Source organism: Galendromus occidentalis, unplaced genomic scaffold (genome assembly GCF_000255335.2).
Source record: "Galendromus occidentalis unplaced genomic scaffold, Mocc_1.1 scf7180000077486, whole genome shotgun sequence".
Lineage (NCBI taxonomy): Eukaryota > Metazoa > Arthropoda > Arachnida > Mesostigmata > Phytoseiidae > Galendromus > Galendromus occidentalis.
This window is the reverse complement of record NW_003805474.1, coordinates 322,279-333,270: the sequence shown is the minus strand read 5'-3', so window position 1 is coordinate 333,270 and position 10,992 is coordinate 322,279. Positions and strand designations below refer to the sequence as shown.

General features: G+C 50.4%; 1 protein-coding gene across 1 annotated transcript in view; it reads left to right on the top strand.

The window, feature by feature from the left end:
• The first annotated feature begins 3,075 nt into the window (after positions 1–3,075).
• LOC114828366 (BTB/POZ domain-containing protein 9-like) overlaps positions 3,076–10,992 on the top strand; it is a 10,162-nt gene continuing 2,245 nt past the window's right edge. Inside the window, exons 1-3 of the mRNA XM_029112217.1 lie at positions 3,076–3,278; positions 5,661–6,937; positions 7,051–7,119. Of these exons, the coding sequence (XP_028968050.1) occupies positions 3,076–3,278; positions 5,661–6,937; positions 7,051–7,119 (1,549 nt within the window). The remainder of the gene's footprint in view (positions 3,279–5,660; positions 6,938–7,050; positions 7,120–10,992) is intronic.

Sequence of the window (10,992 nt, the reverse complement as noted above, 5' to 3'; positions counted from 1 at the left end):
ATGCTGATGCTTTCTCCTCATTTCACTGGCGAAGTAGAACTAGCGAAACCTGGAGGTCGAAACCGGTATCGCGCACATTTTCGATGAGACTGATCTGCTCCGACTGGAATCGCTCAATGAGACGCACCAGTCGTGCATTGAGCAAGGCGTATTTCTTCCGCACCGGTATCGTTCAGTATCGTTGGAGGATTCCTTGGAATAGCTACCCTCTCTCTATCCGCTCTCACGCACGGAGTCACTCGACATACTTCCACTGTAGCAAAATATTTTGAGCGATCCGGCGCTCACTCCCATTCGAAAGGTGATGGTGTCTCGACCCAGCTGTTCCTCGAGACTCTCGAATGAGTGACGCAGAGGGTAGTGGAATTTCGACAACTCACTCGTCTAGAAATGAGTATAGATGATTGGAGATGCCTCCAATTGGCTTCCCAAGGGAAAATCCGGAAAGATTCGAGTTTATGCTTGGTGGTGTGATAATTTGATGCGTCGCCACTATTCTTCTGACGCCACGAATTAATCCGTGCCTTTCGAACCACAATCGGAGGACGGCGTACCTTAGTACCACTTGAGGTTCGAGGTCAAGTAGGAGGGTTTTTCGACAATCTGTTGGCGGAGGGGTGAAAGATGGGGAGAAAAAAATCAACTTGCACACCGGGGGATCATTCCGCAACCGCCGAATCACCTGTGGGCCGAAATTGGTGGGGAGAAAGAGCCGAAAAACAGCTCACGAAGGGAGCGCTTGCGCTTTTATCCTATGGTGGGGAATCGGGGGGATATATGCGAGAATCTTGTGTAAAAACAGCCTCACTCGCCTCCCGTTCTCATGAAAGGAGCCTGGCAATCTTTCCGACGGAATCCTCTCCGACTTCGTGATTCTTAGATCCCGATATTCAAGGACAGACATAGGAGTCCTACTCCAAAGATGGAATGGACAAGATTTCTCAGCTCGAATATGCGAATTACAGCAGTGTCGCGGTGGAATGGCTCCACTCATGAGGTTTCATTCATCTGGTTTCGGTCAACAGGGTGATGCGGGATCCTGGGCTTTCGGGATTCCGGGTTTTCGGGATTCCGGGTTTTCGGGATTCCGGGGTTTCAGGATTCCGGGGTTTCAGGATTCCGGGTTTCCGGTATTCAGGGCTTTCGGGATTCTCGAATCGTCCCCGAAAAAAAAACCATGTATCAGACTATGGCTCGACCTTTCCCTCAGAATTTCCGCTGCAGCCAATGCGAATGCTGGGCGGAAATGGATGAGGGTATCCGGGCGGGGAGAAGGGCAGTGGTCAGCGAACAAGTTCAGAGAGCAATTTTATCCTGTGGATATATTTCAATATTTTTTCCGTCAAGTTCCGGAGGTTATCTGGTGTAGCTCCCCATGGATCCATTCACATCCGGATCGTGTCGATGGACGCATGCTCAGTCCCGATTCGTCATAGAGTCCGACAGACGGACAACAAGTCGGACTGTATCAGATTTAGCGATGACTCAATCGTGGTCTCCCTGGTCAAGTCCCAGGGTCTGGATCGAGCGACGTAGTGTCACGTAGGGCTGTTGAAAATCCGTACTCTCCGAGAACCGTGATTGACGGGTACGCGAGAACCGAGACAGTAGAACCGCGGGTCAGAACCGAAAAGGACCGTGATTTTTCCTCGCCTGTGTGTGCCCGCGGAATACTTGACTCATGTCTCGACAGCCATCTTACACGAGCTGAGGCTCTTCAATTCATACCCGACAAGAACGATTAAGTTCCGGACTCGAAGGTCTTGCTCCAGATGGAAATGTCATCGAGAGCTTCAGGACGTAAGCTCGCTCTCTTCTCCCCCAATATAAAGTAGAGTACGCTGAAATCCCTCTAAGGTTGAACGGAACTGGGTGGGACGGCTTCGAGGATTTCTTTGCACAATGCGAGAAGAAGCGTGTATCAGCGGCGTTTTGTCGTCATTCATCACACAGAATTGCTAATTCTAATTACTCCCCTTGGAAAGGGGAAGAGCTTTCCGCGATAGTCGGAAGCCAATGCAGTCTTCCGAGACACTGTTGTCACCGAGGCTGACGGATTGATCAGTACTGCGGTCCAGCAGCGATTCCCGCTTGACTGATCCCGTTCTGAGCAGGGTGCCGAGTTGGTAGGACACATATTCTTGCGACGCAGATCGCGGGTCTCGAGTCGCGAGACAGTATACTCCACGGAGAGCTATGAAATTTGTTAATTACATCTTCTATCATCAACACGAGGGTTCTTCAATTATGCGGGCATTCGAGAGGAATGAGAGGAGCGCACGGGTCCACCAGCGGATCAGAGGTCGGGATGAGCTTCCGATTCGAGTGCCTGGTCGATCATGGATTCGATGAGTTCTCCGAAGCACCCGCCGAGAGTCGTCCGCGTCGCCTTGCCACCTGAGTCTTCCTCCCTCGCGCGGAGACTCGCATTCCTTGTTCGGAGAAAATACGCGGATATAACTATAACGTCCCGTTCATCATCGTGAGTCTCTTCCTGGAGCAAATCTCTGTCTCCCCATCCGGAGATCTTGCTGACTGGATCCTCAGCGAACACATCGATAGGTCGCGGGGTCGAAATCCTACGATACTCTTTATATTCGCTTGGCTGATCAAGTCGGAGAATTTCAGCTTGCGTCTCAAGATGCGTTCGAATCTACGCACTCCGAAGCAACGGGCTCCTCGCGTTGCCTCCAATCTGTTCGATGTCGCGTTTTCCGTTGCTCAAGCCCCGGAATCCTCTCACTAGGGGTCGCTGCGGACTCGTCGATCGTCCTCCTCTGGGAAAAGATGAGGGCTTCTCATGCACTCGCGTCGCGTGAGAGTTACGGAAGCGGCGATCGACAGTGTATGTCCTCCGATACAGAATTCTGACCGTCGAGTGTGGAATTCCCTTAACGACTGAAGGTGAGATGAAAAGTTAGATCCATGGAGAGATTCCATAATGCTCAAGGTAGATAGAGTTTGGGAAGTCTCCTCGACCGAACAAACTGAATGATTTATTTCAAGCCGTTACCACCGGGGAGTTTCCGGATGACCCGGAAGTGTCTGCGCCCCGATCTCTCACAACCGATAAAAATGGGAAAATCGGAAAAATCGGAAGCAGAGCTTCGGGAGGGGGCAGCGAGCAAGAAGTCCGGAATTGATCATGTCTACGATCTCTCGAAATGGATCGGATCCATTATGTCGGACAAGGATTCCTCGGATATTACTCTCGTGGTTGAGGGCGAAGCTGTATACGCTCACAAGATCATTCTCGCTGCATCGTGTGATTACTTCAGGTACTTGTACGACTCGTTCCGTATTTCATGGTTTGGCGTCCGTCTGCACGTGTCATAGACCGCTCCGGATGCGCTTGAGAGTGAGAGTTGGAGCGAGTTGCTCGTTTCCTTGCCCACCATGTCTCTCTAACGCAGATCAAGACAGACGAATACCCGTCTGAGTATTCATGACTGAAGCAAGGCCCTGTCCCTCAGACATGCGTGAGCCCTCCCGAATCGGTGGCCTTTATTGCACGCATTTGGCCCGGCCATCGGAGCGGCGCCGGCGTGAAACTGTAATGAGGGAGAGTATATCGCCGAGAACTAGGAGGATCTCGGCAGAGCACATGATGCTTGCGGAGGATTCGAATTCACAGGGAGGCGACTACACGGATTCTCCCACAGGACGGCGGAAGCGATGAATTTCACGGAAAAAAAATCAGGAATCCATCATTCCAGAGCCCAGAGAATATCGTGGAGATCAAGTCGAGATCGTGTCTTAAAACGAATGGAAGAGTGCGAGCGTGAGAGGACTCGATGCGCGTAGGAGCCTAGGGAGTGTGTTTGACTAGAACGAGCCGGCCGATCGCCCGTGGATTCCTGGAATCTATCGTTTTCCGTGTGATTCTCCGAGGTCCTTCGGCAAGAAGAGTAGTTTCTCTCGATCGACTCTCCGTCGGCGGCAAGCGTGATAGTGGGTAAGCCTGACGACGCGGAAGCCGGCAAATTTGTGATCGGGGTCAACAATGCTCTCGATGCGAAGATTTCGTCGAGCTCAGAGGCCGTGGCCGGAGTTCCGGTAGTCGCAACGAGAAAAGCCGAGAGTCTTCCCCGAACCAACACTTTGAGATCCGCTCTCCGCCTCCGACCATCATTTTCATCATTTCAAGCTTCTCCTGCATGTGTTGTTCTCATTCTCACAAAGTTTGTGAATTGGGCATGAATATATCTTCCTCTGGTGCAAAAGAGTGAGAAGCCACTCTCGTACTTCATGTTATTCACAAGAAGAGTACCCGGCCGCGCTGCGGCTTACATTGTATTTGTATGAGTGGTTATTCCAAGATCGTGACGAACAATTTATACAAATCAGTGGCGTTATCGGAACCTGGCCATTCTCAGCTCGTCTCTTCGCTTCAATAGAATTTCCTCTTCCTCAGTTATTGTCCCTTAGTATCCGAGTTGTTTCTCTCTGCTCCAAAACCTCTGATGTCTGATCTTCACCCGTGCCTAATTTTGCGTTCAAGATTTCTGTTTCCTTCCCGCTGCTCTACACATTCCCTCTTCTATTCTTCTCCCGGTGACCCTATAGGCTCCTTCTCGTCTGCTTTTCAGAATTCGTTCTCTCCCTTCACTAACCCTTGACTTTTTCCCGTCTTCCTCCACTCCCTTCCGGATCTTCTCAATTCTTCCGTTTGTCTTCTCAGTTCCTGTTTTTTCCACTTCCCCCCTCTCCCCTCTGTCGTATGCTTCTTTTCCGAGTCACTTTGTGCTTCCCCGCACTTTGCCCGCTTCTATCATTTCTTTCTTTTGTCTCCCGTTCCACCCTTGCTCTCATTTCCCATATCTCTCCAATTTTCTTCCCACTCCCTTGTCCCCTCATCTGCTCCCGTTTCTCATGATATTGTGACCGTTTGCCTCCTTTTTTCCCCTTCTCATCCCCCGCTGTCTCACACTTTCCAATCATTCTTCGCTACCTGTTCCCGCTCGCTTCCCCTGAATATCTGCTATTTTCCCGTCTCTGTCATACCTCTCTTCTTCATCTTCTTTACCTCGTCTGTACTTTCTTCCCGTGCCTAGTCTTAAGCTCTTTGTCCCTCTTTCCCGTTCCTCCTCTGCTCTCGGATCTCCTAATATTTCTCATTCCTCTCATTCCCTATATATGTATCTCCCATTTTTCACTTCTTCCCTACTCTCCTCCTAGCCTTCCGTTTTTTGATTATTGTCCTAGTCGGCTTCCTGATCTTTCGTTCCTACAAGTATTTTCCCGATTGGGGATCGCATGCTGCACAATCCGTTGGAAGCGATCAAAAACGTCGATGTGTGGCAAGACGGAGAAGAACGGATTTTTCAGAGAGCTTATTGAGCTTCGGGGAGATTTTTTCTCGCCACGAACCTTCCCAGTGCCAGAACGAATTATTGTGACGAATTTCAGAGTGGTTCCTTGCGTAGTTGAACAGCGCATGAGGAACATACTGACACGAATAGAAATACATATATATTAATATATATAGATTAGTGTAGTTTGAATTTTTCCCACGAGGTCGACATTCAGCTCTACGATCTACTATAGACAGCATGGAACGATGTTTGAACATTTCGAGATCCCGGATCCTTCACGAATCTGTTGCAATCATCTTGCCAATTCGGATTCTCCGAGATCCTAAATATTAGGCCGTTTCCCAGGGCGCTTTTCCGTGGAGGAATGATGGAGTCGAACTTGGAAGAGGTCGAGCTGAAGGACGTCACAGCCCGAGGGTTCAACGCGGTGCTCAAGTACATCTACACCGCGCGGTGGGAATTGAAATCAATGGATGTGGAGACGATTCTGGAAGTTCTTTCCGTGGCAGATCTCTATGGACTTCAGAAGATGCGAACATCACTCTGCGAGTATCTCGAGGAAATTATGTCCACCGACAATGTCTTGCTAATCTGCGACTCACTTGAGCCGCTCAGCCTCAAGCACCTGCATGAAGTTTGTGCCCATTTCATGGATCAAGTCCCACAGGCAGTTCTCGAGAGCGAGGCTTTCTGTACTTCTCGAGCGAGTACTTTGAGTCGAATTCTATCGCGTGATTCTTTCTGCGCGGAGGAGATCGACATCTTTAGGGCTGTGACTCGTTGGTGCAAGAAAAATCCTGACCCAGAAGACCAGGCCGAAGTGCTGGGTCGGCTTCGACTACCACTCATCCCGACGAGAAGTCTTCTCACTGAGGTCAAGAGCTCGAGTCTGATAACGACGGATCGATTGATCGAAGCCATCCAGATGCGGGAGTGTCATTCAGCAGATCTGCCTCTCCGGGGCGTCCTGACACAAGGACAGAATCTCGCCACCAAAGAAGACGGGGCAAAGATGCTCATTATCGAAGAGGACGGTTCTGAAGTTTTCGCTCTCCCGGAGGCTTACCGGCGCTGCCACAGCGAAGATATTCCCGAATATTACTTGACCATGGACCTGCCGGTCCAAGAGGCGTTCACAGTTGCGCTCGGCCAAGCCTTCTACGTCGACTATATCTCGTTTCGAATGCGTAAGGGAAGCTCGGCGAGTTTCGGGTACCACGTCGAGGTCTCGGTTGACCTCGTGGATTGGATCCGTGTCTTCAATCAATCCGAATTAGTCTGTCGCTCTCTCCAAAGACTTCACTTCAAGCCGAGAATGGCTCGTTTCATTCGACTCCACTACCACGAGCTCCCGTGGCACGAAAACGCTCATTTGTCCGAATTCGAAGCGTCTCTTACTGGGCTGAGAGATTTGAATTTTTGCAAAGGGTACTACGCTCCTGCGGGGAATGTCGCAACAATGAGCTTGGGAGCTGCTGTCGTAGAATGCTCGAGCGGTATCGATGAGATGATAGGTGGCAAGTCCAAAGACGGGCTCGCGGGAACAGGTTGGACCGAGCATGAAATAGGTGGCAAGCCGATCATCGTTCAGTTGTCGCAGCCGTATGCCGTGAATTCCATCAGTATGGTCCTGCCACAAGAAAATTATTATTCCTACTTCGTCGAAGTTTCTTCCGATGACAGAGAATGGACTCGTGTCATTGATCGCTCCCAGGATCGTTGTAAATCCTTGCAGAGGTTGAAATTCGCTACAGTTCCGGTCAGCTTTATCAGAATATGTGGTACAGCATCTTCTGGCAGTTCGGTACGTGCGTCGGAGGAGACTCTGATTATTGGAAATCACAGCGAGATGAATATTATCAGAAGGTCTCGCTAAGGCTCGGCTCTCTCCTCAGGTTTTTTCCTGTAGTGAATTCAAGTGCTGGGCTGAAAAGGATGAGGCTATCCAGAAGGAAACATAACGGAGCAATGGTCAGCCAACAGAAGCAAAGGTCAGTTACCACCTGAGGGAATAGCAAACCCTCTTGTTCCAGAGATTTCGTTGACCGCCTGTTTACGGATGTCTTTGTCGCTCCGCAGATGGGATCTCCGCCTCTCGCGTGAAGATCGGCCGAACCTCCTTCGCATATCCGGATGAAAGGATCTCTCATGCACAGACCTAGTAGTCACCGTTGAGCAATTTCTTCTATTCTAGAATATCGATCTTGCCTACGATAAATCATTGACAGCAGCGGAGGAGACGGTGGTTTTTCGCAGAGGAAGGCGGTCAGTGGATCGCAAGTCATGGGTCTCAAACAAAACGAATGAGTCAATGAGGGAATAAAATGTAGTTCTGTAGTTCGATTATCCGCTAAGTTTCCTCGGTCTATATCGATGAAATTGAATTCCATTCCTTGGTGATCAAGTCAGCATACCTCTTCCCTCGAGACGCAGCGACTCTGACTCAATCAGCGATAGCCCACTTGCAATCAAACAATCATTGTCTCCCTAACCATTCCCCGAGTCGATTCCGCGAGATCTTGCGTCGAAATTCACCTAGGTGGAGAACTCACTATTGGCGAACTAAGCATGTTTTGCGATTTCGTCTGATCAGTCGATGCTCGAGAATTTGGGCTCTGAGGATCGGAATATGCTCATCCTCAGCTCGATGATGTGCTCCAACAACGACAGCGACGCGGCACCGGCGCCCGGAACGGATGTAGTCGGGAGATCCCTATGAGATTCGGGTGCGAGATGGTTTCCCCACTGACGTTTCGGCACGTCCCCATCAGGTCCTGACTGAATAACTTCGAATCGCAAGGTTTGTGTAGCGCGGCACCGACGTAGTCTGTTTGCAGAGTCGCGTAAGCTCGTAAAATTCCGGTTCGCCGCAAACACTGCTCCTGGAAAGCGAATATGTTTCTGTCAATCGGATATGTCTCCGGTCGGATCTATGGCACCCCAGGCCTCTTCCTGGCTGGACAGACTCTGCACTTGCCGGTCGCGGTTCCGAGGGGAGCTCGGGCCCCGGACCAGTTTGTGATTCATTGACCGAAAAATGGAACTCGGAACTTCGTCTTATTGGACCATGCAATATCATCATTATTTATCACCAGCCGGCCTTTGGCCGGCTGGAGCCGGCCCGCATTCGGAGGAGGCGGCGTTGATGGAACGGTAAATTGAAAACAATAAAAGTCTCGAAGTTCAGGCGGCTGATTTACAGAATGGTGCAAAGTATGATCGGCATTCACGTGTAGTGCATGTAAAATTACATGATTCCTGTGTTGAAACGAAGCTCACATATCACTTTCCCTCATCCCTTCCCTGTCGTGAGTACTTTGTCCCCATACCCTAGTCACTCATTGGCGAAAAGCTCCTTGTACACAATATTGCGCCCTTTAGAGGTAGCTTGAGCAATTCGTTGATTTTCCCTGCTTCTCCTCTGTCGCTGGACGTCCAAGCTGCGTCTGTGAGCTAAGCGCTCAACGGAGTCATCCGGCTGAACTATATGTTCGTGCGGGGTTGCGCCGCAAGCGCGAAACTTCCGACGCGATCGTGCCGCGCGTTGTGCGGCTGCATGCGCCGCTAACCGGCGCTGTCGTTCCGCGGAAGTTTCGCGCTTACGGCGCAATTCCCTACTCAGCCTCTGCCGCTGTGCTGCTCGGAGGCGCCCTTGGTCAGAATCTTCCGAGAGATCGTGTTCGGAGTGTGCCGGTGGGGCTGTTCGTGTCCGTCTTAAGCGAGTCCTACTTGCTGTCGGCGTTCCGGGAGCCGTGGAAGAACGCGTTCTTTTGGCGACAGGCTCGTGAGAAGAGTTTTCCGTGGTGAGGAATGCGACGGGGGAAAGATAGTGATGCAAAGGGGGAAAGATTAATGGTGCATCGTTTTCTAGGGAGATGGAATAATTGATAATGCTGGGATTTCCGCGCCAATACTTTTGAACTTTGACATGGAAAAACTCGACGGAGCATGCTTTGCGAGAAAGTCTGAGCATTCTCCTCAGTTCATGGGGAAAGTGTTAATCGGCAGCCGTGCTGTCAGAGGCAGTCGAGCTCTTGTGGAAGGCGGTGGCCATGTAATAGGTGTGACACACGCGTGACATTAGCCGTTTATATGGAGGGTAGCCGTTTATATGGAGGGGGGATTAGAGCTCGGAAGTTCAGGCGCTGAAAAGAGCCGAAAATGGCTGGTAAAAAGGCAATGAACTTCCGAGCTCTATCTATGATATTATCACGACTAGGCAGCATTTCGAGTGTGACGACACCGTTCCACCAGGGGGCGAGATTTGCCACGCAATTCCATCGTAACTCATCATTAGAGCTCGGGAGTTCAGGCGCTGAACAATGCCGGAAATGGCAATTACAAAGGCACTTAAATACCTTGATATAGGCACCAAAACGAGGCAAAGCAGGCATGATAGGCAGGGCCAACGGCGCATCTAACCGTTCGTCAGTGCCGTTTGATGATTTTACGTGGTCTTCCGCGGTGCCATCGTTCAGTAATCGAGGTCGGTCTGATAGGTTATTAGACGCTATTGATCCCCAACTGTGGAAACGCTCCCTCAGGTCTCTACGGCGGTTGAATGCAGCCGACTCCTTGGCACCCGTCGCCCCCGTCGGAGATACGTTGTGTCTTCTCGTCGAGCGACGTGCGTCGGTGAGCGGTTTCGAGCCGTCGGTTTCCGAAAGCCTGGCGGGCATCACAAAGTGTTTCGGAAAAGTTGATTTAACTTTACGATTCGATCTCGGGACGGTGTCTCATATCGTTCAGTCGAGCGATCCGGTCACGTTTTTTCCTCCACCGGTTCTTAGAGGGAATATTGTCTGTCGATAATGTCCTCATCGCGGCTTTTCGACTCCCTTTGTTGTCGTCGGAGTGAGACGTCTAGGAAAACTGTTTGGACGATTTCAAGTTGTGTGTCGACAGTCTTTGTTGGTGTGACTGTTTCCCCAAAGGCCAGATTGTATATCGAATTCCTGCCTCCTAGATAAGCTGGGGATGTATCCATGTTTCCTGACAACTGATTCTGACCTCGGAGAGGAATCAGAATTTCACGTTCCGATCTTACCAGATTGCTGTGAATCTAAATAAGTCTGTAAAAAAATTCTAGGAATGCTCTCGGAAAACCGAAAATTGTGTGTCCGAGGCCAATAGCTCCCCGATAACAGTCTTCGGATCTTCCTAGACGTAAAACTAATTTCCATCCCAAAAGTTCGGATATAAAGGTTTCCGAATCAGAAGTTCGGAAATTAAAAAGGGCGAACTCCGAACTTCGGAAACTCAGGCCTATTCGGAACGCTAGCCTAATGAAGTGGAAATGAATGTTCACTCATGAATTAGATCCTTCAATAGCATCTACGATAGGTGGGTATCGACAGGGGTGAATTTCAGCTCGGACCACTTGTGGGAATGATATGAATCTCTGACGGGATTCGAGGGGATGTTTCTCTGTAGATTGTACACTAGGTCGGCGAGGGACCTATCTATCTTCCATCTCTGCGATCGGCGGGAGCCCATGGAGTATCCAGGAAAAAAGTGTTTCCTTCGAGGTCATCGGAGCGATCCGCGACGCGGGCTCAAAGTACTCCGAGTTTGGGGCATCTGGCATGGATTGGAGTACGGGGAAGAAGAGCCTGTAGGGAGACTTCTTCGGGCTTTCGGGTGCTCGACCCTGAATCCCGAAAACTCGGAATCCAGG